The sequence below is a fragment of the Oncorhynchus nerka genome, linkage group LG22 (genome assembly GCF_034236695.1).
Source record: "Oncorhynchus nerka isolate Pitt River linkage group LG22, Oner_Uvic_2.0, whole genome shotgun sequence".
Classification (NCBI taxonomy): Eukaryota; Metazoa; Chordata; class Actinopteri; order Salmoniformes; family Salmonidae; genus Oncorhynchus; species Oncorhynchus nerka.
Window position 1 is genome coordinate 52,466,272 of NC_088417.1, and position 27,170 is coordinate 52,493,441.

General features: G+C 44.3%; 1 protein-coding gene across 1 annotated transcript in view; it reads left to right on the forward strand.

Moving 5' to 3' along the window:
- The window catches only part of LOC115105315 (double C2-like domain-containing protein beta), a 314,653-nt gene extending 290,952 nt beyond the window's left edge, over positions 1-23,701 (forward strand). Inside the window, 4 exon segments of the mRNA XM_029627235.2 lie at positions 1,702-1,859; positions 11,447-11,528; positions 13,234-13,330; positions 22,485-23,701. Of these exon segments, the coding sequence (XP_029483095.2) occupies positions 1,702-1,859; positions 11,447-11,528; positions 13,234-13,330; positions 22,485-22,621 (474 nt within the window). The 3' untranslated portion in view covers positions 22,622-23,701.
- Positions 23,702-27,170: the final 3,469 nt, after the last annotated feature.

Here is a 27,170-nt window from a genome sequence, read left to right on the forward strand (position 1 = left end):
TACCTATTGTGAAGCATGGGGGTGGAAACATCATGCTTTGGGGCTGTTTTTCTGCAAAGGGACCAGGACGACTGATCCGTGTAAAGGAAAGAATGAATGGGGCCATGTATCGTGAGGTTTTCACTTCCATCAGCAAGGGCAAAGATGAAACGTGGCTGGGTCTTTCAGCATGACAATGATCCCAAACACACCGCCCGGGCAATGAAGGAGTAGCTTCGTAAGAAGCATTTCAAGGTCCTGGAGTGGCCTAGCCAGTCTCCAGATCTCAACCCCATAGAAAATCTTTGGAGGGAGATGAAAGTCTGTGTTGCCCAGCAACAGCCCCAAAACATCACTGCTCTAGAGGAGATCTGCATGGGGGAATGGGCCAAAATACCAGCAACAGTGTGTGAAAACCTTGTGAAGACTTACAGAAAACTTTTGACCTCTGTCATTGCCAACAAAGGGTATTATATAACAAAGTATTGAGAAACTTTTGTTATTGACCAAATACTTATTTTCCACCATAATTTGCAAATAAATTCATTAAAAATCCTACAATGTGATTTTCTGGATTTTTTTCTCATTTTGTCTGTCATAGTTGAAGTGTACCTATGATGAAAATTACAGGCCTCTCTCATCTTTTTAAGTGGGAGAACTTGCACAATTGGTGGCTGACTAAATACTTATTTTTTTGCCCCACTATATCGTCCAAACATTGGCTTCTCGGGCATTTGCTCTTTTAAATAGAAGATATACAAACCTCAGACATTCTGACAATTCAGTGTGCATTCCATTTGATCTGTCCCCCCACCAACTTCCAATTTACTATGTCAAGCTTTCTTTCTCTTTATGTGCTCACCCTCTCTCTCTCTCTCTCTCTCTCTCTCCATCCATTGCCCTCTTTGGTCTGCATTTTGTTTTGTTGTTATTTTTTAAAGTTTAAGCCAGGAGGCTATCTAAGGGTGTCTCTGTGAAGCCCTGTGCAAACGCTCTATGAGGGTTACGTAAACGAGACAGAGTAGTCACACAGCGGGGCTGGAATCATTAGAGACGCTTCCTGCACAGCCAATTAGCTAGCGTCATTAGCAGAGAATTATAGGCAAAGTGCATTTCCGATAAGGTGGAAAGTGAGTTGGAAAATTTGCACATCTTAGATTTGGAATGTAATCGAGACGAATAGGCACACGGTATTAAAGGAACTGCGAAGAGTTGCTCTGTCCCTGTGCAGTCACTCCTGACAAGTATGGACTTGGACTATCATGCATGGAGATTGATTATAAGTGTGTTCCAAGAAGTCCACAGCAATACTTATTTTGCAAATCAAACTCGATTGGGTTCCCAATCTGATCAATGGACATTTTGCATTTGGAAAAGAAGCCCATCTAAAAAAGCCCTTACTGAAAACTTGGTCATTAACCCTAACTGGTGGAGCTGCTATGTACATCCCACTCAGTCCCCTCCACCAGGTTCCTCATGTAATGGGTTGTGGGTGTGAATGTTAACTATTGTGACTTCTGGTGACTGCAAGTGTTCCTCTAAACTGTTGATCAACTGTTGGACCTCATGAAGAGCCACCTTGGATCAAAATGTTCTAAATAATGGTGGTATAGTATACGGTATATAATGGGCTGTTCGTAAGACTATGTTTCTATCGAGCACGCCACCTTCACTATGCTCCTTTCCTTTGACCACTGTGTGTCCCCACTCCTTTACCCGCAGATTGACAAGACAGACGACAAGTCCCTGGAGGAACGAGGGCGCATCATGATCTCCCTCAAGTACAGCTCCCAGAAGTCTGGCCTGGTGGTGGGCATCGTCCGCTGTGCCCACCTCGCCGCCATGGACGCAAACGGCTTCTCAGACCCCTATGTCAAAACGTGAGTTTGTCACACAGCCTAGCGACAGCACATGTTCCCAAACGCATGTACTTCAGACCTCTAGTTGTACTGATTTTTACTCATCATCCCTTAGGTCTATATGGAATCAATCTCTGGTTTATAATTTCCTCTGTTTTTATTAAACAAATAAAAGTTAATTCCATTTGGAAATGTTGAATGACACACTACTAGACCAACACATTTGATCCTGGTGTTGAAAAACAGGCAAAGATGCAACTCTGCATCTCCTATCTGCCAATATGTAATGATGCAAGAAATTCAGATTACCATGCACTCACAAGGAAAATTACACAAGAAAAATAATTACATAATTTACATTTAGCCAAAATTCTTTGCTATGCCTAGGGCTTGCAATCATTATCCAATTGCCAGCAGACCAGAGCAAGATCCAAATGGAGTCCTTGGAACAGAACAGATAGCAGCAGTGTTTCGGCAGTGAATCTCCGGTGATTACTCCTCAACATGAAAGAGATGTACTGAGCAAGAGGCCATCCTGAGGGCTGCAATTATGAACAAGTGTTCTTTTAATCACACCTGAACATTACTGCACTTCTTTCATCTCGCTGAACGATGGACGTGAAATGAACACATGGCTCTGGTGAAACACGAAAGAACAAAGGAGGAAGAAGACTCATTGGAAGAGAGGATGGCAATTCTAACCAACAATTGAGAACCGCTCCCCAAAGCCCGAAAGACTCGCAGCCCAGATTTACAAATGTCCTCTTTTGCGGGCTTGGAAGGAGATCTGTGTCCCAAATGGCACCTTATTCCCTATATAGTGCATTACTTTTGTCCAGAGGGACCTGGTCAAAAGTCAAAAGTAGTACACTACTGCTATTTGAGAAGCAGTGGAAAAGTATGTTCTGTTGAATAAAGAAGGAGAGCTGAAATGGTTATCCTGTCCTCCGACACCCAGTCGTTAGGTCATGGCTGTCTAACACATCATGTAGTGGCTGTCTGGCTTCAGAAGGCTGCCAGACACTGAGTCGCTCCACCCCACTGTGTTAATGAAACGCTGGGCTTTTGTACTTGGCCGGTAGCCCTTTTGTACACACACACACACCAGTTGTTAAGGCAGTGGTCCCACAAGTGTTACACGTGGTCGAGGGCTAACATTTGATTGATAGGCTGGGTGAATGTATGACAAGCATTACATGTTGGTGAGAATAGAGATTCTAATACTTTATACCACAGCGTTGTTGTATACTCGTTTCTGATTGGCTACAAGGGCATTCTGGAATGGACATTAAAACCAGACAATGGGACAGTTGGAAAAGATATTGGTGCACCTTGTAATCATGACACAATATTGCATCATAATTGCAAGGTGTCCCGATATCTTTTCCAACTGTCCCGTTGTCTGGTTTTAAAGTCCATTGTGTGCTTACACATGCAGAACGTACTTGCTACAAAGTTACAGAAAGCTAAACCAACAACTACACAAACTGAAATTGGATACATTGTAAACGGAAGTCCAACGAGGAAAAAAACTTAGCTAGCTTGCATTGATTTGTTTTTGCAGATCATTTTTTTGGAGCATCTGATGACTTAACATGTTGAATGATGAACATGAATTTATCCCCGCCGCTGCCAAATCCTCCCATATATTCTAGTTTGACCAGCTGTTTTCAGCAACTGCTATTTTTGAATTCGGTTGTCATATTGGCAGGTTTGCTAGCCACAAACTATTTAGCTAACTTCTAGCCTTGTGTTTGATATGCAATGCGATCTCCTCGTAATTAACAATCAGTGTTTGATGTGCATGTGACAAGTAAAGTTTGTTTTGATATGTTGACGGGTGTTCTGACGAGAAGGCAAACTTTCTAGCTATGCCAGGCAAAATCGGGCATTATCTTCTTATTGTTATGGATGTATCCATATGAATGTCAATAGAAAACAGCTACTTTGCTATTATTCTGGCTGCAGAGGTCGTGACTTTGTTAGCCTTAGCTAGTTAGCAAGCAAGGGATAAGAACGTTGCCAGCGAGCATTGCAACGGAAGATAAAGCATGAGCGACTGCATGGCATCCATAAATATCGAACTAGTCAAACGAATGACTGGGATGAGAAAGTTTTGAATTTGCTTAAAAAAATTAAAATATCAACAACTACCAGGTGCTTTCATATTTCTTTCTTTTGCAACTGTGATATAAGCGGGAGAAACAGATTAAACAAATGCAACAGAATAACCTTTGCTGTTATTCTGGCTGCAGAGATCGTGACTGTATAGCTAGTTGGCTAGCTAGCAGCAAGCAAGGATAAGAACGTTGCCACTGAGCATGGCAACGGAACATTAAAAAAACAAACGACTGGGTTGCGTCCCTAAATAGGGGTGGGAGGGCCAAGAGACCCGAGGTGGCTGAATGGAGTGCTCAGGTTTGGATGTAGGGTTTGAGCATAGCTTGAAGGTAGGGAGGGGCAGTTCCTCAGGCTGGTCCATAGGTAAGCACCATGGTCTTGTAGAGGATGCAAGCTTCGACTGGAAGCCAGTGGAGTGTGCGGAGGAACGGAGTGACATGAGAGAACTTGGGAAGGTTGAAAATCAGGTAGGCTGCAGCATTCAGAATAAGTTGCAGGGGTTTGATGGCACAAGCGGGAAGCTCAGCCAAGAGCGAGTTGCTGTTGTCCAGACGGGTTTTGGCCCTGTGCCACTTCATGTATGAGGTAGCGTCATACTCTACGGATGTTGTAGAGCATGAACCTGCATGAGCGAGTCACTGCTTTGATGTTTGCAGAGAATGACAGGATGTTGTCCAGGGTCATTGTAAGGTTCTTTGCACTCTGCGAGTGTGACACTATCAACCGTGATGGAGAGGTCTTTGAGCGGGAAGGCCTTCCCGGGAGGAAGAGCAGCTCCATCTTGTCGAGGTTGAGCTTGTGGTGGTGGACCAACATCCAAGTTGAGATACCTGCCAAGCACGCAGAGATGCGTGTTGCCACCTGGGTGTCAAAAGGAGGGAAGAGGAAAAGTAGTTGAGTTTCATCCACATAGCAATGATAGGAGAGACCATGTGAGGATATGACGGAGCCGAGTGACTTGGTGTATAGAAAGGAGACGGCCTAGAACCGTGCCCAGGGGGACACCAGTAGTGAGTGTACGTGGTACAGACACAGATCCTCTCCACGTCACCTGGTAGGAGCGGCCTGCCAGGTAAAATCCAATCAAAGAATGAGCCTGGGATGCCCTGCCCTGAGAGGGTGGAAAGGAGGATCTGATGGTTCATGGTGTCAAAGGCAGCAGGTAGATCTAGGAGGATGAGAACAGAGGAGAGGGAGTCAGCTTTGGCAGTGCAGAGAGACTCCGTGACAGAGAAGAGAAGTCTTGGTTGAGTGACCCGTCTTGAAGCCTGACTGGTTAGGGTAAAGAAGATTGTTTGAATTATCCCAGATTATACACTGCTCAAAAAAATAAAGGGAACACTAAAATAACACATCCTAGATCTGAATGAATGAAATATTCTTATTAAATACTTTTTTCTTTACATAGTTGAATGTGCTAACAACAAAATCACACAATAATGATCAATGGAAATGAAATTGATCAACCCATGGAGGTCTGGATTTGGATTCACACACTAAATTAAAGTGGAAAACCACACTACAGGCTGATCCAACTTCGATGTAATGTCCTTAAAACAAGTCAAAATGAGGCTCAGTAGTGTGTGTGGCCTCCACATGCCTGTATGACCTCCCTACAACGCCTGGGCATGCTCCTGATGAGGTGGCGGATGGTCTCCTGAGGGATCTCCTCCCAGACCTGGACTAAAGCATCCGCCAACTCCTGGACAGTCTGTGGTGCAACGTGGCGTTGGTGGATGGAGCGAGACATGATGTCCCTGATGTGCTCAATTGGATTCAGGTCTGGGGAACGGGAGGGCCAGTCCATAGCATCAATGCCTTCCTCTTGCAGGAACTGCTGACACACTCCAGCCACATTGTCTTGCATTAGGAGGAACCCAGGGCCAACCGCACCAGCAAATGATCTCACAAGGGGTCTGAGGATCTCATCTCGGTACCTAATGGCAGTCAGGCTACCTCTGGTGAGCACATGGAAATGCCACCCCTCACCATGACTGACCCACCGCCAAACCGGTCATGCTGGAGGATGTTGCAGGCAGCAGAACGTTCTCCATGGCTGATCCCTTATCCCTGTGGGAATGTAGATGCGCACGGGAGGACAATTCAGGGGTACGGGCTCCCCCTCTAGAGCCTGGTGGATGTCCACATCTACGTCCCAAAACACCGGACCCACGACTAGGGAGGTTGGGATTATGGGTGCCCTCTGGACAGGAGCCTCACCTGAATCGTAGATACGGGACAGGGCATCGACCTTGATGTTCTTAGAACCTGGGAGATATGTCAGCGTGAAGCCAAACCTGGTGAAGAAGACGGCCTGGCGCGGATTCAGTCTCCTCGCTGTCCGTATATACTCAAGGTTCCAATGTTCGGTGAGGATGATGAATGGTTCATTGGCACCCACCAGCCAGTGTCTCCAGTCCTCTAATGCCAACTTCTCCGCCAAGAGCTCCCAATCGCCGACATCATAATTCCTCTCTGCGGGGGACAGTTACTTGGAGAAGAAAGCACAAGGATACCATTTTCGTGGGTCCCCCTGTCTTTGTGCCAAACTGCCCCCATTCCCACCTCCGATGTATCTATCTCAACCACAAAAGGTAGCGTGGGATCTGGGTGTTTTAGCAAGGGGGCGGAGGTGAAACGCCTGAGGAGACAAAAGACCCCGTCGACTGCCTGAGACCAAACCAACCTACAAGGCCCACCCTTGGGGAGGGAGGTGAGATGGGTGGCGATGACGCTGAAGTTCCTGATGAAGCGCCGGTAAAATTTGGCAAACCCTAAAAGAAATTGTAACACCTTGATGGTGGTTGGGACTGGCCATGACCTTATCGCATCTACCTTCTTGTCCTCCACCCTCACTCCCCGAGGGCTGATTTGGTAGCCTCTGGTGGAATTGGTACTTCTTCGCCTTGACGAATAGGTGGTTTGCTAAGAGGAGTTCCGAGACTGCTCGAACGCGAGTGATGTGATCTTCCAGGTTGGTCGAGAAGATCAGAATATCATCGATGTACACAATCACTTGACGTCCAAGCATGTCCCTGAACACCTCATTGACGAATGCCTGGAACACTGACTGAGCATTGGCTTAGCCAAAGGGCATAACCAAGTACTCGTAGTGACCAGACATCGTGTTGAACGCCGTCTTCCACTCCTCCCGGATGTGACTGAGATTGTAGGCACTCTGCAGGTCCAGTTTGGTGGAGAACCGGGCCCCGCGGAGCTACTCGATGGCTGACGGCACCAGCGGGAGAGGGTAACGATACCTGTGGTGATGTCATTGAGTCCACGGTAATTGATACAAAGGCGTAATCCTCCCTCCTCCTCGGCCACGAAGAAGAAACCAGCCGACACAGGGGACTTGGACCTGCGGATGAAACCCTTTTGGAGCGCCTCTTGAATGTAGTCCTCCATGGCCTGGGTCTCAGCCACCAACAGAGGGTAGACGCATCTGCGCGGAGCTGTAGCACCGTAAAACGGGTCAATTGCACAGTCCCAGGAGCGATGAGGAGGGAGACAGGTTGCGCGGCTCTTGGAGAATACCTCCCTTAGATCCCGATTTTCCTCTGGGATGTTGGGCTGGAGAGCAACCACAGGACTCTCAACCGACGTGGAACCACAGGGGACAGGAAAGCAGGTCCTCCAACATTCAGGTGACCAGTCGGTGATTCTCATCCACGACCATGGGATTGTAGGGTTATGGCGCTGAAGCCAAGGTAGGCCGAGAATAATCTTGTGGACTGGTGCACTGGTAATGAAGGGGATGTTTTCCTGGTGATTGGGCTCCAGGGTGAGTGGTTAGTGATGTGTATGGTGGTTCCGGATCCTAGAGGCCAACAGTCGAGACCTTGAACCGGAAAGGAGAGGAGAGCGGGTAGGTAGTATTATTGAGAGAGGAGGCAATGGTCTGATCCATAAAGTTCCCCGCGGTGCCGGAATCCATTAAAGCTGTAGACACAGGGCATGAGGGACAGTCAGCCAGAGTGATGGGTACTAAAAAAAATAGTCTAACAGGAAGAGCAGTAGATGGAATACTCACTCCTGGTCTGGGGGATGTACCACCATGTGACCGTCCCTCTGCTCTAGTAACGGAGTCGATACCGATTAATCGGCCAATTTTTATTTATCTGTAATAACGATAATTACAACAATACTAAATGAACACTTATTTTAACTTAATATAATAGATCAATAAAAATCCATTTAGCCTCAAGTAAATAATGAAACATGTTCAATTTGGTTTAAATAATGCTAAAACAAAGTGTTGGAGATGAAAGTAAAAGTGCAATATGTGCTATGTAAGAAAGCTAACGTTTCAGTTCCTTGCTCAGAACATATTTAATTTAATTTTTTTATTTTACCTTTATTTAACTAGGCAAGTCAGTTAAGAACAAATTCTTATTTTCAATGACGGCCTAGGAACAGTGGGTTAACTGGCTGTTCAGGGGCAGAACGACAGATTTGTACCTTGTCAGCTCAGGGGTTTGAACTTGCAACCTTCCGGTTACTAGTCCAACGCTCTAACCACTAGGCTGGTGGTTACTTTTAACATGAGTCTTCAATATTCCCAGGTACGAAGTTTTAGGTTGTAGTTATTATAGTAATTATAGGACTATTTCCCTCTATACCATTTGTATTTCATTAACCTTTGACTATTGGATGTTCTTATAGGCACTTTAGTATTGCCAGTGTAACAGTATAGCTTCCGTCCCTCTCCTCACTCCTCCCTGGGTTCGAACCAGAAACACAACGACAACAGCCACCCTCGAAGCAGTATTACCCATGCAGAGCAAGGGAAACAACCACTGCAAGGCTCAGAGCGAGTGACGTTTGAAACGCTATTAGCGCGCACTGACTAGCTAGCCATTTCATTTCGGTTACACCAGCCTCATCTCGGGAGTTGATAGGCTTGAAGTGATAAACAGTGCAATGCTTGACGCACAACGAAGAGCTGCTGGCAAAATGTACGAAAGTGCTGTTTGAATGAATGTCTACTCGCCTGCTTTTGCCTACCACCGCTCAGTCAGATACTTAGATACTTGTATGCTTGTATGCTCAGTCAGATTATATGCAACGCAGGACACGCTAGATAATATCTAGTAATATCATCAACCATGTGTAGTTAACTAGTGATTATGATTGATTGATTGTTTTTTACAAGATAAGTTTAATGCTAGGTAGCAACTTACCTTGGCTTACTGCATTTGCGTAACAGGCCGTCTCCTTGTGGAGAGCAACGAGAGAGAGGCAGGTCGTTATTGCGTTGGACTAGTTAACTGTAAGGTTGCAAGATTGTATCCCCCGAGCTGACAAGGTGAAAATCTGTCGTTCTGCCGCTGAACGAGGCAGTTAACCCACCGTTCCTAGGCCGTCATTGAAAATAAGAATGTGTTCTTAACGGACTTACCTAGTTAAGTAAAGGTATAAAAAAGAAAAGACAATAGGCAAATCGACGACCAAAAATACCTTGAAATCGGCCCTAATTACTCTGCCATTCCGATTAATCGGGCGACCTCTACTCACCTTCCCCTTTGCCCTCCGCGGGATGATCAAAAATACATTTAAAACACAGCCATGAACCCCTCATAAGACTCTAGTTCCTCTTCTCCTCCCTCCCTGCCCGCTTTACCCCATTCCAATGCCAGCCCAGAAATAACGTGGAAACCTTAGGCCTCTCGGTGGTGGGAACTCCCATCTGATGTGCGAAATATAAGAAGCACTGAAGGTGGAAGCCACAGCCTTTGGATGGTGTCCCGTCATATTTCTCCGGGAGGGATAGACGGGCATTGCTGACCTGAGCGGGTTGCTGAATGGGCTGGTGTGCTGACTCGTTGGGTAGACTGGCTCCAGAATATCCTCCGCTGTTGAGACATTGTAGACTGCGGAGAACATCTTCCAGTTGAGTCAGCTGATCATGGTGTTTACGAAGAAAGTCACCTTGTTCATTGATCGTCTGGGAGATGTCTGGTAGTCCTGCTGCTTCCATTTTTTGAGTTGGTATTCTGTAATGATGGGGTGGTGAGTCGGAAGCAGGTGCAACGTTAAATTAAACAACCAAACCAAGAACATTAAGGCAGTACGCCGATCCACAAGAACAATACCAACTGGTGAGTGAACATGGGAGAGTGACATATAAAGTGGAGGAAATTATGAAGGTAATGGAGCCCAGGTGTGAATCATAATTCATAATAATGATTCACAGGTGCGTGTAATGAGTGCCAGTTGTGCGTAATGATGAATCCCAGGACCGGTGGTTACTACTCTGGTGATATCGTGCGCCGTAGGGGAGGAGCAGGAGCAGAGGTGACAAGACCTGTGTTTTTTTCACATGGGGCCCTGTAAATGAGATTTCCTCTAAACTTAACTGGTTTCTAGCAGCTAATGGAATTCCTCAGCCTGAAGAGTCACAGGCAGCTATAGTCTCTAGTAAGGTTCAGAGAAAATCTCTATCTCTTCTGCCACGGGTGAGATCTGTGTATTACTTTTGAAAGGGAGTAGAGGCATTCATTTAACCCCATGTTCTTCCTCAGGCACTGTTGAGACTAGTCCATTTTGACACTGGAGCCATTCTATAGGGCACAAGTGAAGTTTCTAGGCCAGAATGACTTGTGTATGCAACTTGAATTTTTGGGGGTATGAAACTTCTAGATGTCCTATGTTATTTCATTAAAGTGTGATATGTCTGGCAATATGGACTATGCAGACGAGTTGGTGTAAGAAGAGAGCAGTTGGCTCCATATGGATCACCTTACCTCTGACAGAGCCAAGTACTGCAGTTCTACTGGACTCAGCGGGGGGGTCGATCAAACTTCCTCAAGCTCCAACTCCAGTCCAGCCCTTGGGGATTCCCAACTTCAATTTTTTTAGTTCATTCCCATCTTATTTTCAGGAGCATTTCAAACATTTTAAAATAATTTTGGAGATCAGAGCTTTCAGTTGGACCTAGCTTTCATCCCAAATGTTATATCCCTATATAGTGCTTTTAGGATAGTGCACTATAGGGAATATAGTCCCATTTGGGGCGCAACCCTAGACTAGAGCCACCAGCTCCACACTGTTGTATGTTAATACAATATGGTAATCAACCTTTCAACCCATGGACTGTCAGTCACTGTAGCAACAGCTTTCTTAGTGCTGGCCTCCGTATGCTGCCCTAGGTCTTCTGCCCACTGTCAGATAAAATGTGATGCCACAGCACCCTCTGGTGAAATAATTGGTATAACATTCAATTTGATCAGGCTTAATTAATGACCCATATTTGCTGTCTCATTCCTTTTCATAAATGCCTTTTCATGTTGAGCCAGTCATTCCTGCTTGACTACTTAGAGCTCAAAGAAGCGAGGCGTTTCAAAGTTCTGTGTCCCTGGATTGAATCTCCTGACTGCATGTCTATTACAGTGTACAGCACGCCCCATAATTCACATTAAACAACAGTAGACTGCAGAGAGACATTTTCTTTCAGTAATAGTTACTGCTTCATGCCTTTTCTGCAGGTACCTGAAGCCTGATGAGAACAAAAAGTCAAAACACAAGACTGCTGTCAAGAAGAAGACCCTTAACCCAGAGTTTAACGAGGTAAGGAAGGACATGATCTCTTCCTCTCTTTCCTCTGTCTCTCTTTTTCCACTCTCAGAGAAATCTTGTCTCTCTCAGACATCACATATCCCTCTAATAATCAATCCCACTTAAGACTTGATACTTAAGAGGAACCAGATATTTTAAGATCAAGCTTATCAAATAAGTTATGAAACACATTTTTCAAACTTGGCTAATTATACCTGACTTTGTTCCAGTATGATGAAAATCATGACTTTAAAGGTCCAATGCAGCTGTTTTTATCTCAATATCAAATAATTTATTGGTAACAATGAAGTACCTTAATGTGATTTTTTTATTTTTTATTAAAATGGTCAAAAAGAAGAACAAAATGTATTCAAGTGAGGAGGGGAAAACTGAAAATTAGCTGTTATTGGCTGAGAGGTTTGGAACTCTTTCATATTGATCAATTAAAGCATTTACCGCTTAATGTTACCATCGAAGGCCAAAACTTTTAATGCTGACTCATTGTACATTTACTCTTCTTACCGACAGCAGATATCACCTCTCCCCATATATCTCTTTTATCTGTCCCCCTGTATCTACCTGGCTGGCCTTTATTACACAATAGTGTACATTTTTTAACCAAATGCATTGATGATGAGGTGAGCAACCTTCAGATCAGCCCTCTGTTAACTCTCATTGAGAGGCCAACTTGACTGTAGTAAAAGTCTATTTCCCCCCTCTCCTGAGCCTGCCTCTTTTTCTCTGAATGCCTCACAAACATTCTCCCATTCATCTGTTACTATGCTCCAGAGAGACCCCACGTTCAGACCGCGTTCAGACCACCACCAAAGACCTAATTTAGCGTTAGACTGCGGCATTGAGTGGCGTCCTCCCGGAACACGCGAGGCCTGTGACTTAACATTTCCACTGACATTTCCTTTCGTACCCATTTCCATCCTGTTGCCTGTTGGCCTTTCGACTCGAGATTAGATGACCTGGGCTTCCATTGCATTCAGAAGACATTTTGGTTCAATAAGTCGAACATATAACCTTGAGTATTGATGGATTGATACCAAAATGTATTCTCTTTGTGGCCTTCTGAGTGGTTCAGCAGTCTAAGGCACGGCAGTGCTTGAGGCGTCACTACAGATCCAAGTTCGATCCCGGGCTGTGTCGCAGCTGGCTGCGACCGGAAAACCCATGAGGCAAAACACAACCCAGCGTTGTCCGGGTTAGGGGAGGGTTTGGCCGTCCGGGATGTCCTTGTCCCATCGCGCTCTAGCAACTCCTGTGGCTGGCCGGGCGCATGCACGCTGACACGGTCGCCAGTTGTACGGTGGTTCCTCTGACACATTGATGAGGCTGGCTTCCGGGTTAAGCGAGCAGTGTGTCAAGAAGCAGTGCGGCTTGGCAGCGTCGTGTTTCAGAGGACGCATGGCTCTCGACCTTCGCCTCTCCCGAGTCGGTACTGTAAATACCAACTGGATATCATGAAATTGGGGTTAAAAAGGGGTCAAATTAAATAAAGAAATTATAATAATATTGATTCTCTTCTATCAGCATGATTAATTGTAGGCCGTATCGGTAATTGATTGTCACTGATAACATTGTTTAAAATATTATTTAAATATAATTCCTTTGATTATGTTTCTTGTGGAATCTTACTGGCTTTTTGGGGATAACCTTGCTGCCTGTATGAAGCTGTATGGCCAGTCACATTTTTACATATTTTTTGTAGGAGTTCTTCTACGAAATCAAATACGCCGACCTCAGCAAGAAAACCCTGGAGGTAACTGTGTGGGATTACGACATCGGCAAGTCCAACGATTTCATAGGTAAGCACTAAGCAGGTGACCACGTTACCAAGTGTAGTGACCTGAACAGTTCAGAAATGTGTAGGTGGCTGGGTCTTCTGTTTACAACACCTGCTCACCCACCAGAAGCCTCCGTTTGTCCTGATAGCTGCCCAGGGCCACAAACTTGGACCCAAATGACAACAACAAACAACTGAGTGGTGAGGAAGAAGCACGAAACACTGACGCTTGATGCATGCCAGCCAGGCTATAAGCTTGTCAAGTTGTCATGCCGACATGTGGTTGGTGGGTGAGGAGATGAACTTGAAGTGACAGGGATCCAACTTTTTCTGAATCCCTAACAAAAACCCCATTCCTCTCTTTTGATGATGCACTCCTCAAGAGTCCTCAGCACTCATCAGGAGTTTGAGCTGTTCACTCATCCACTTTAGCTATTGTGTAGGGGAGAGTGGGGTATGCTGAGCTATTTTTTACATTCAGCATCACTACGTCAAAGAATAGATTTGTATTCTTTCTAATAAAGATATTGACATATATTTCAGGATGTTGTATATGCCTGGAAATAATCAGAATCCATGTAAACATAACAGTTTTGAAAACATAGCTTTTCCAACAAAAGTGGTCTCTTGGAGCAACTTACCCCGGGTATGGGGTAAGTTGAGCATAGAGACAGGGTAAGTGAAGCCGCCTTGGGGTAAGTGGGTTATGGTGTCCTGTGACGGTGAATGTCCTATTAGGTCAAAGTTTAATTCATGGAATGGTGTGTGGTATATTGTAAACTCAGCAAAAAAAGAAACCTCCCTTTTTCCAGGACCCTGTCTTTCAAAGAGCATTCGTAAACATACAAATAACTTCACAGATCTTCATTGTAAAATGTTTACACACTGTTTCCCATGCTTGTTCAATGAACCATAAACAATTAATGAACATGCACTTGTGGAACGGTCGTTAAGACACTAACATCTTACAGACGGTAGGCAATGAAGGTCACAGTTATGAAAACTTAGGACACTAAAGAGGCCTTTCTACTGACTTTGAAAAACACCAAAAGAAAGATGCCCAGGGTTCCTGTTCATCTGTGTGAACATGCCTTAGGCATGCTGCAAGGAGGCATGAGTACTGCAGATGTGGGCAGGGCAATAAATTGCAATGTCCGTACCTTGAGACGCCTAAGACAGCGCTACAGGGAGACAGGACACACAGCTGATCGTCCTCGCAGTGGAAGACCACGTGTAACAACACCTGCACAGGATCGGTACATCCGAACATCACACCTGCGGGACAGGTATAGGATGACAACATCAACTGTCCAAGATACACCAAGGCCCGCACAATCCCTCCATCAGTGTTCAGACTGTGCGCAATAGTCTGAGAGAGGCTGGACTGAGGCTTGTAGGCCTGTTGTAAGACAGGTCCTCACCAGACATCACCGGCAACAACGTCGCCTATGGGCACAAACCCACCGTCACTGGACCAGACAGGACTGGCAAAAAGTGCTCTTTACTGATGAGTCGCAGTTTTGTCTCACCAGTGGTGATGGTCGAATTTGCGTTTATTGTCGAAGGAATTAGTGTTACACTGAGGCCTGTGCTCTGGAGCGGGATCGATTTGGAGGTGGAGGGTCCATCATGGCCTGGGGCAGTGTGTCACAGCATCATCGGACTGAGCTTGTTGTCACTGCAGGCAATCTCAATGCTGTGAGTTACAGGGAAGACATCCTCCCTCATGTGGTACCCTTCCTGTATGCTCATCCTGACATGACCCTCCAGCATGACAATGCCACCAGCCATACTGCTCGTTCTGTGCATGATTTCCTGCAGGAATGTCAGTGTTCTCCCATGGCCAGCGAAGAGCCCGGATCTCAATCCCATTGAGCACGTCTAGGACCTGTTGGATCGGAGGGTGAGGGCTATTCCCCCCAGAAATGTACAAAAACTTGCCTTGCTGGAAGAGTGGGGTAACATCTCACAGCAAGAACTGGCACATCTGGTGCAGTCCATAAGGAGGAGATGCACTGCAGTACTTAATGCAGCTGGTGGCCACACCAGATGCTGACTGTTACTTTTCATTTTGATCCCCCCTTTGTTCAGGGACACAGTTATTCAATTTCTGTTAGTCACATGTCTGTGGAACTTGTTCAGTTTATGTCTCAGTTGTTCATACAAATATATACACATGTTAAGTTTGCTGAAAATAAACGCAATTGCAGTGAGAGGACATTTCGTTTTTTGAATGAATGCCTACATTCAGAAATACAGTGCCTTCGGAAGGTATTCAGACCCCTTGACTTTTTCCACATTTTCTTATGTTACAGCCTTATTCTAAAAAAAATATATATACATTAAATCCTCCACAATCTACACACAATAACCAATAATGACAAAGCGATAACAGGTTGTTTGAAATTTTATCATATGTTTTAAAAATAAAAACATACCTTATTTACATACACTATCGTTCAAAAGTTTGGGGTCACTTAGAAATATCCTTGTTTTTGAAATCCTTGTTTTTGTCCGTTAAAATAATATCAAATTAATCAGAAATACAGTGTAGACATTGTTAATGTTGTAAACGCTGTGTACTACTCCCTTCACAGAACAGCGCAAACTGGCCCTAACCAGAATAGAAAGAGGAGTGGGAAGCCCCGTTGCACAACTGAGAAAGAGGACAAGTACATTAGTGTCTAGTTTGAGAAAGAAACGCCTCACTAGTCCTCAACTGGCAGCTTCATTAAATAGTACCCGCAAAACACCAGTCTCAACGTCAACAGTGAAGAAGCGACTCTGGGCTGCTGGCCTTCTAGGCAGAGTTGGAAAGAAAAAGCCATATCTCAGACTGGCCAATAAAAAGAAAAGATTAAGATGGGCAAAAGAACATAGACACTGGACAGAGGAAGATTGAACAAAAGTGTTATGGAAAGACAAATCTAAGTTTGAGATGTTCGGATCACAAAGAAGAACATTCGCTTGACCGTATTGTACGTAAGAAGTGCACATCAAGCCAATCCAACTTGTGGGAGGTGCTTCAGGAAGCATGGGGTGAAATCTCTTCAGAATACCTCAACAAACTGACAACTAGAATGCCAAAGGTCTGCAAGGCTTTAATTGCTGCAAATGGTAGATTCCTTGACAAAAGCAAAGTTTGAAGGACACAATTAAAAAAAAAAAAAAAAAAAATCATTGTTTATAACCTTGTCTTGACTATATTTCCTATTCATTTTGCAGCTAATTTCATGTATGTTTTCATGGAAAACAAGGACATTTCTAAATGACCCCAAACTTTTGAACGATAGTGTAAGTATTGAGACCCTTTGCAGTGAGACTCGAAGTTGAGCTCAGGTGCATCCTGTTTCCATTGATCAGTCTTGAGATGATTTTAAAACGTTTTCTCCCCAAATTTGTGGTATCCAATTGGTAGTTAGTCTTGTCTCATCGCTGCAACTCCCATACTGGCTTGGGAGAGGCAAAGGTCGAGAGCCATGCATCCTCTGAAACGCAACCCAACCAAGCCGCACTGCTTCTTGACACAATGGCAGATTAACCCGGAAGCCAGCCACACCAATGTGTCAGAGGAAACACCGAACACCTGGCAACCATGTCAGCGTGCACTGCGCTCGGCCCGCAACAGGAGTTGCTAGTGTGCGATGGGACAAGGACATCCCTGTCAGCCAAACCCCTAACCCGGACGACTCTGGGCCAATTGTGTGCCGCTCCAACCGTCTCCCGGTCGCGGCTGGCTGTGACAGAGCCTGGACTTGAACCCAGAATCTCTAGCGCCCATACGATTCTAAAACCTGATTGGAGTCCACCTGTGGTAAATTCAATTGATTGGACATGATTTGAAAAGACACACACCTGTCTATATAAGGTCCCTCTAACCCTAGGAAGCTCTTTGCCACCTTCTCCTCCCTCCTGAATCCTCCTCCCCCTCCCCCCCCTCCTCCCTCTCTGCAGATGACTTCGTCAACCATTTTGAAAAGAAGGTCGACGACATCCGATCCTCGTTTGCTAAGTTAAACGACACCGCTGGTTCTGCTCACAGTGCCCTACCCTGTGCTCTGACCTCTTTCTCCCCTCTCTCTCCAGATGAAATCTCGCGTCTTGTGACGGCCGGCCGCCCAACAACCTGCCCGCTTGACCCTATTCCCTCCTCTCTTCTCCAGACCATTTCCGGAGACCTTCTCCCTTACCTCACCTCGCTCATCAACTCATCCCTGACCGCTGGCTACGTCCCTTCTGTCTTCAAGAGAGCGAGAGTTGCACCCCTTCTGAAAAAACCTACACTCGATCCCTCCGATGTCAACAACTACAGACCAGTATCCCTTCTTTCTTTTCTCTCCAAAACTCTTGAACGTGCCGTCCTTGGCCAGCTCTCCCGCTATCTCTCTCAGAATGACCTTCTTGATCCAAATCAGTCAGGTTTCAAGACTAGTCATTCAACTGAGACTGCTCTTCTCTGTATCACGGAGGCCCTCCGCACTGCTAAAGCTAACTCTCTCTCCTCTGCTCTCATCCTTCTAGACCTATCGGCTGCCTTCGATACAGTGAACCATCAGATCCTCCTCTCCACCCTCTCCGAGTTGGGCATCTCCGGCGCGGCCCACGCTTGGATTGCGTCCTACCTGACAGGTCGCTCCTACCAGGTGGCGTGGCGAGAATCTGTCTCCTCACCACGCGCTCTCACCACTGGCGTCCCCCAGGGCTCTGTTCTAGGCCCTCTCCTATTCTCGCTATACACCAAGTCACTTGGCTCTGTCATAACCTCACATGGTCTCTCCTATCATTGCTATGCAGACGACACACAATTAATCTTCTCCTTTCCCCCTTCTGATGACCAGGTGGCGAATCGCATCTCTGCATGTCTGGCAGACATATCAGTGTGGATGACGGATCACCACCTCAAGCTGAACCTCGGCAAGACGGAGCTGCTCTTCCTCCCGGGAAGGACTGCCCGTTCCATGATCTCGCCATCACGGTTGACAACTCCATTGTGTCCTCCTCCCAGAGCGCTAAGAACCTTGGCGTGATCCTGGACAACACCCTGTCGTTCTCAACTAACATCAAGGCGGTGGCCCGTTCTTGTAGGTTCATGCTCTACAACATCCGCAGAGTACGACCCTGCCTCACACAGGAAGCAGCGCAGGTCCTAATCCAGGCACTTGTCATCTCCCGTCTGGATTACTGCAACTCGCTGTTGGCTGGGCTCCCTGCCTGTGCCATTAAACCCCTACAACTCATCCAGAACGCCGCAGCCTGTCTGGTGTTCAACCTTCCCAAGTTCTCTCACGTCACCCCGCTCCTCCGCTCTCTCCACTGGCTTCCAGTTGAAGCTCGCATCCGCTACAAGACCATGGTGCTTGCCTACGGCGCTGTGAGGGGAACGGCACCTCAGTACCTCCAGGCTCTGATCAGGCCCTACACCCAAACAAGGGCACTGCGTTCATCCACCTCTGGCCTGCTCGCCCTCCTACCACTGAGGAAGTACAGTTCCCGCGCAGCCCAGTCAAAACTGTTCGCTGCTCTGGCCCCCCAATGGTGGAACAAACTCCCTCACGACGCCAGGACAGCGGAGTCAATCACCACCTTCCGGAGACACCTGAAACCCCACCTCTTTCAGGAATACCTAGGATAGGATAAAGTAATCCTTCTCACCCCCCTTAAAAGATTTAGATGCACTATTGTAAAGTGGCTGTTCCACTGGATGTCTTAAGGTGAACGCACCAATTTGTAAGTCGCTCTGGATAAGAGCGTCTGCTAAATGACTTAAATGTAAATGTAAATGTCCCGCAGTTGACAGTGCATGTCAGAGAAAACACCAAGCCATGAGGTCGAAGGAATTGTCTGTAGAGTTCCGAGACAGGATTGTGTCGAGGCACAGATCTTGGGAAGGGTACGAAGAAATGTATTCAGCATTGAAGGTCGCTAAGAACACAGTAGACTCCATCATTATTAAATGGAAGAAGCTTGGAACCACCAAGACTCTTCCTAGAGCTGGCTGCCCGTCCAAACTGAGCAATCGGGGGAGAAGGGCCTTGGTCAGGGAGGTGCCAAGAACCCAATGGTCTTTTTTCACATTATGGGCTATTGTGTGTAGAATGTTTAATCAATTTTAGAATAGGGCTGTAACTTAACAAAGTGTGGGAAAATTCAAGGGGTCTGAGGACTTTCCGAAGGCACTGTATATCTCTTGGTTCAATATCACTTACACTTCAGTTGTCTCGTATGTTGTTTCGTTCTTTAAATGTGATGCTACTAAGGCCATGAAACTGGTCCGCGAGATTCTTGATGTGTTTATGAAGCTCAGACTCCATGTCATCAGATAAGACCTTGTGTTTCTCTGCTACTCACTCTGTCATTGCCTCATTCGGACAGGTACATGTTTTTTTTTGTCAATTTACCTTTTCAGTGTCATTCAGTCTATTTTTTCATCCCTTGCTGCTGCCGAATGGACTTCTTCCCTCACTTTCTTGGCTGCTCCCAAGAACCTCAAGGGGGGTTTAGACCCCTGCTTGTTTCATGTTTGTATACACGGGGCATGATGGCGCCTGCCATCAAATTAAAGGTGCACCGTATTTAAAGGGATGCCTTAAGATGTACACTGCTGATTTTGCAGGTTTTCCTACTTACAAAGCATGTAGAGGTCTGTCATTTTTATCATAGGTACACTTCAACTCTGAGAGACGGAATCTAAAACAAAAATCCAGGAAATCACATTGTATGATTTTTAAGTAATTGATTTGCATTTTATTGCATGACATAAGTATTTGATCACCTACCAACCAGTAAGAATTCCATCTCTCACAGATCTGTTAGTTTTTCTTTAAGAAGCCCTCCTGTTCTCCACTCATTACCTGTATTAACTGCAACTGTTTGAACTCGTTACCGGTATAAAATACACCTGTCCACACACTCAAACAAACAGAATCCAACCTCTCCACAATGGCCAAGACCAGAGAGCTGTGTAAGGACGTCAATAATAAAATTGTAGACCTAGGCAAGAAGCTTGGTGAGAAGGCATCAACTGTTGGCACAATTATTAGAAAATGGAAGAAGCTCAAGATGACGGTCAATCACCCTCAGGCCGGGGCCCCATGCAAGATCTTACCTCGTGGGGCATCAATGATCATGAGGAAGGTGAGGGATCAGCCCAGAACTACACGGCAGGACCTGGTCAATGACCTGAAGAGAGCTTGGACCACAGTCTCAAAGAAAACCATTAGTAACACACTACGCCGTCATGGATTAAAATCCTGCAGCGCACGCAAGGTCCCCCTGCTCAAGCCAGCGCATGTCCAGGCCCATCTGAAGTTTGCCAATGACCATCTGGATGATCCAGAGGAGGAATGGGAGAAGGTCATGTGGACAAAAATAGAGCTTTTTGGTCTAATCTCCACTCGCCGTGTTTGGAGGAAGAAGAAGGATGAGTGCAACCCCAAGAACACCATCCCAACCGTGAAGCATGGTGGAAACATCATTCTTTGGGATGCTTTTCTGCAAAGGGCACAGGACGACTGCACCGTATTGAGGGGTGGATGGATGGGGCTATGTATCGCGAGATCTTGGCCAACAACCTCCTTCCCTCAATAAGAGCATTGAAGACCCGAAACACACAGCCAGGGCAACTAAGGAGTGGCTCCGTAAGAAGCATCTCAAGGTCCTGGAGTGGCCTAGCCAGTCTCCAGACCTGAACCCAATAGAAAATCTTTGGAGGGAGCTGAAAGTCCGTATTGCCCAGCGACAGCCCCGAAACCTGAAAGATCTGGAGAAGGTCTGTGTGGAGGAGTGGGCCAAAATCCTTGCTGCAGTGTGTGCAAACCTGGTCAAGAACTACAGGAAACGTATGATCTCTGTAATTGCAAACAAAGTTTTCTGTACCAAATAATAAAATTCTGCTTTTTTGATGTATCAAATACTTATGTCATGCAATAAAATGCAAATGGTTTTCCTACTTACAAAGCATGTAGAGGTCTGTAATTTTTATCATAGGTACACTTCAACTGTGAGAGACGGAATCTAAAACAAAAATCCTGAAAATCACATTGTATGATTTTTAATTACTTTAGATTCCGTCTCTCACAGTTGAAGTGTACCTATGATAAAAATTACAGACCTCTACATGCTTTGTAAGTAGGAAAACCTGCAAAATCGGCAGTGTATCAAATACTTGTTCTCCCCACTGTAGTTCCTGATGCTTTTTACCACTTGTGACATAATTTTAATCCCAGAGTGGGATCATCATTTTCCCTTTCACATGTGGACTAACATTCATTGTGGTAGTGCGTTGAGAAGAAAAGTGCAGTCATCACCATAAAAATGAAGAATACATTTCTTTAGGAGTTAGGCCTACGACTTTCTTTAAACTTTCTTCACAAACACACTGCTGGGGCCTAATAATACCTTAGCATATGAGGCTGCATGGAGGTGTACACTTTCCTACATGTAGGTTACACCTACAATGTTTTACATGTCTTTTTATAATTGCTATCTAGCTTACCTTGTCACAAGTGTACATAAGTGTAAATTGACCGGTCTGTCTAAGTTCACCAAGTGTCCAGTAGAGGGCGGAGCTACTCCAGGAATCCACTGAGGTGAAGCCTCCTGCTTGCTTCATAACTTATGAAGCCGATGCCGTAAAAGACACTACATCTGATCGTGCTTTCCTGTCAATTCTGTAACACATGCTATTGACTGACTGGCCTAGCCTATATAGACACTCAGATCTACAATGGCGCTAAGTTCATTGTCATGGACATTTTATTAGCTGGGCTAACATATATCAACATCATTTTTGGACAAGATTGCCTAATGACGGTTTAAATCGCGAGAAGAGAGTAATGTATCTATGTGAAAGCTATATAAAAAAAGTAGCTCTCATGCTGGAAAATGATAATGTGCTCAGAGTTTTATATTGTTCATGTCCAGCAATTGATAAGAACAAGGTTGAACACATAAAACGCTTGCATTCTCAGGTTTAAACATTGGTCACCAGTCTCACTTCAAATAGGCCTATTCTACTATGGACAGCCTGTTCAGGAGGGTGCAACATCACAGAGTATTCAGAGAACAGTTGTGATTGTCTTTTGGGTATTGTGTTAGTTCAAACTATTTAGTTTCTATCGTCCATCAATGTGTTGCGTTCTAACCCTTTTCTACTGTTCTGCCATCCCCGGTCTCAGGTGGTGTGTCCCTGGGCATCAGCGCAAACGGGGAGAGGCTCAAACACTGGTTCGACTGTCTCAAAAACAAGGACAAGAAAATTGAGCGATGGCACACACTGACCAACGAACTTCCTGGTACAACATTCAATGACTAATGGCCCCTCCCCACTACCTACTGTGGACAGGAGTTCAGCCTTGATCGACACACTCCAGCTTTCCCGTTTCCAGAGACGTTTAACAAATCAAAGCTCTTCTTTTCTGTATTTCTATCCTAAGGTTTTGGTCTCATCCGTTATCTCCTATCCCTTTCTGATAATGTGCTGTGTCTTTAGGGCTTTGCTGCACAGAACTAGAATGAGATGAGAATCTATTTCTGTGGTTTGCTGTCCGGCGATGCATATTCACTAGGTTTGCCGGCAGCAGTTTATTGACAGATTGTGGGGAGTGTGCACTTTGTTGAAAAGGGTGGATTATTTACTTCAGACACAAAAGTATATGTATTGTTTAAAGTCTAGGATGCAGCTCCACACACCTCTGCTGTTCCTCTGAAGTTCATGTTTGCCAGAGAAAGGGGGCTAAAGACCCAAGTAATGTGTTTTATAGAGAGCCTACTTTCAGGTCATTGCAAATGTCTAATCCTGTGATGAAGGGTTTGGGCTAAGGGAGGGAAATGTGGAAGGGGAGGGGGCAAGGCATTTTAATATGCTAGCTCTAAGTACTGTATCTCGTTGCTTATGTGTTTCAGTTGTTTTTTTAAGTAGTGTAAAATGTACGCCACCCCAGTCAGTATATCAGATGAATGTAGGGTGCTGTGTGTTATTGAACTAGTTCATACATAAAACTCAAGGTCTGATAAATATCAGAGTTGCGTTGGATAGCATGGGAGGAAGAGAATTGAACTTCTGCAGCCTAATGGCAAACTGTTTTTATGGCGTTGCCTGAGGCGGAATATTACCATAAATCTATATTTTTACATTTCCTCATTGGCTGTTTAATTATTAATGATGAGAAGGCAATATGGCTCAACTCACTTCATGCTTATATTTTGAAATCAAAGTCGGTTTTGATATGAATTAATCATTTTATGTTCACCTTTTTATTGTTGCCCTAAAATGTATGTTTGTGTGCGCGCGCATATTTGTGCTGTATGTGTGTCTGTGAACGCGACCGAGAATTGTCCTTTTAATTGTGAAATATTAAACTGGCCAATTCCTACACAATAGGTAATAACTGTACATGTATTGCTAGTGTTTTCCACTGCATAGCAGCTAACAACCAGTGGTGGAAAAAGTACCCAATTGTCATACTTGAGTAAAAGTAAAGATACCTTAATAGAAAATGACTCAAGTAAAATGGAAGTCATCCAATAAAATCCTACTTGAGTAAAAGTCTAAAAGTATTTGGTTTTATAAATATACTTAAGTATCAAAAGTAAAAGTAGAAATCATTTCAAATTCCTTATATTAAGCAAACCACACAGCACGATTTTCTTGTTTTTGAAATTTACAGATAGCCAGGTGTACACTCCAACACTCAGACATAATTTACAAACAAAGCATTTGTGTTTAGTGAGTTCGCCAGATCAGATGCAGTAGGGATGACCAGGTGTCAGGGGAAAAATACATTGATTTTATTTTGGAAAGTAGTGGAGTAAAAGTTGTCAAAAATATAAATAGTAAAATAAAGTACAGATACCCCCCAAAAACTACTTAAGTAGTACTTTAAAGTATTTTTACTTATTAAGTACTTTACACCACTGATAACAACTATGACATTACATGATTATAATTTGTTTAATTTTGTGTTATAATTTATTTTACCCATAGTGTTGTTTTGTCAAAGCTTATGTCTTACTTGAAAAATGTAAAGACATGTCCCATTTCATTCTTTAAAATGCTGTGAGCTTAATTTCAAGAAAAAGCTCCCAAGGGGTATATTTTCCATCTTCATTGACAAACCCAGGTAGACTTCTTGTTACTACTTCATGTTCAAAGTTTAGTCAAGACGCGGTAAAATATTGCACTTGTCAATCTGAGCGTTACGGTCTCTCTGGCCTGGTGTGGACTAACCTCACGTTGCAGGAGTAAAATAAACACCTGAATCTCGATCCCCTACATACGGGCCTTGCCGAGAAGAAAACTTTTGGGTGAGGTTCCATCTGCACTGTTCAACCAATCCAGTAAATGTGGAGGAGTTAAGATTGAGTGGTTCCTTGTTAACATCCTAAAGTGGAAGTCTCTCTTTCCATTTCCCCTGAAAACCAGGACATTTGGTTGTTGGGGACTCGGCAGAGGCTATGTGTGGACAGTGATTTGTGAAATGCTAACTCTCATTGGCTATGTGGCAGTACTGGCAGTCCAATATTCACCCCCTCTACAGTACCAACTAGAAGTTGTTTTGGACACCAAGGTCCAACCCAATCTCTTCCTCAATTCTACAGGGCGTCAGGCAGGCAATCAAGGTGGTCTCTTTCTTGAATGCATATACAGTCGCAACAGTTAACTTGTGACATTTTTTTTTATCTGTTTGCCTTTGTACAAAACAAAAGGATATTATAACAAAAATGCATGCAAATGTGATTGGTGAGTCAGGAAATGACTGCTTAATGATACTGCTGTTTTTCTGTGGATGCTACAAGAATGTCAATCTTTCTTCTGGACAACGTTTTGTACCTTTGAACACTATCGCATTGCCTGCGAGGCTGCTGTATTGATTGTCTGGGAATGTGACCGCATGTGAAGAAAAATCTCTCCCTCTCTGTTTGTTCATTTTGTTAACACTCAGGTGGTTGTTTGCATAATTCTGTTGGTTCTATGGTAAAAAAAAAAAAAAAAAGATAAATATTTTCTCCTATTTCATCTTACTTTTGCACCGAATGGCCGAATGATTGTGCCTTTTCTTTTGTAAAAGTGTATTTTTGCTATGCTCACTTTACAAAGATTAGATTGATATTAGCTCTTAATATGTCAATAATACATGGCACATTTATATTACTGTATGTGTGTTGGGGTTCCGAACACTGTTTCACTCTTTCGAAATTTCCCACCCAAATGACACGAGCCCAGAGTGTCGTTCTCCTGTTTCATGGTGGTGACAGTGAAGGCAGGGGTGCAAGATTGAGTTGGAAGCATAGACCATGTATGTACAATATATGTCTGTGAGTGGAAGAGGTCACAATGACAGGCAACAGGGCCTGTATTCACAAAACGTCTCAAAGTAGGAGTGCTGATCTAGGATCGGTTTTGCCCTTTAAATCATAATTAATACAGTTATATGGACAGGGGGGGACCTGATCCTAAATCGGCACCCTACTGATGATCTATTGGTTCTGTTTCTTTGTTGCAGTCTGCACAGGGCCGACTGTTTAATGCCCCATATAGCATTATTTTTGTGGTGAAAATGTTATATAATAGTTTAAATAGGAAAGAATAGATTGATGAATCAAATGTTTTGTATATCAGTTCATAAACCCGACGCCATCGTATTGGGACATAAAACAATCTGTTCAACTATCTTGAACTCTATGCGGTATAGTTGTCAAACCTCTCGACCTTAACTAAAACTGATATATATATATTATGATTTATACTAATAATTTTAAGCCATGCATGGTTTTTGATTGGCGGCAGACAAACACATTTATTCTTTTCTCTTTTGAGTAATTTCATCTTCCATTTTTGTGGCAGAGCTGTAATGAGTTGCTTATATATATATATATACCTTTGTTAATTGCTTATCGAACAACATTTTACCATCCTTATTTACAAATGTCATTCATAAACATGATCCCTTATAACCTTGTACATTTTTTCCAAGAAAATGTGTCTATCCTCTATCAGTACATTGGAGATTCGATATTTGGCCAGCCTCTTCTGGAGGATGAAATTGGAATGGTAACCAACGCTGTATGGCTTCATTTAGAAAGGAGGAGACTTTAAACATGGTTCCATTGTCAATCCCCCGGAAAGGGTTGGTTTTAATCTGCATAACAGCAAAGAGACCTTTTTAACATTGGATGTGGCTCTCTTTAAGTAGCCTGCTGGAAAACTGCCTTCAGAAAGAATTCATACCACTTGACTTATTCCACATTGTTGTTTTATGGCCTGAATTCTAAATGTATTTGTTTCTCGCACACATCTACACACAATACCCCATAATGACAAAGTGAAAACATATTTTTTTGAAATCTTTGCAAATTTATTGAAAAATCAATACATTGTAGAAGCACAGCGGTTATGGCTGAGTCTTTCTGGGTAAGTCTTTAAGCACTTTCCACATCTGGATTGTGCAACATTTGCCCATTAATCACAGCATCATGCTGTGGGGATTCTTTTCAGTGGAAGGAACTGGGTGACTAGTCGGGATCGAGGGAAAGATGAACGGAGCAAAGTACGGAGAGATCCTTGATGAAAACCTGCTCCAGAGCGCTCAGGAACTTAGACTGGGTGAAGGATCACCTTCCAACAGGACAACGACCCTAAGCACACAGCCAAGACAGCGCAGGAGTGGCTTTGGTACAAGTCTCTGAATGTCCTTGAGTGACCCAGCCAGAGCCACCGCCATGCTTTATTGTAGGGATGGTGCCAGGTTTTCTTCAGATGTGGCCCTTGGCATTCAGGCCAAAGATTTCAATCTTGTTTTATCAGAACAGAGAATCGTTTCAGAACAGAGAATTGTTTCTCGTGGTCTGAGTGTTTAGGTGCC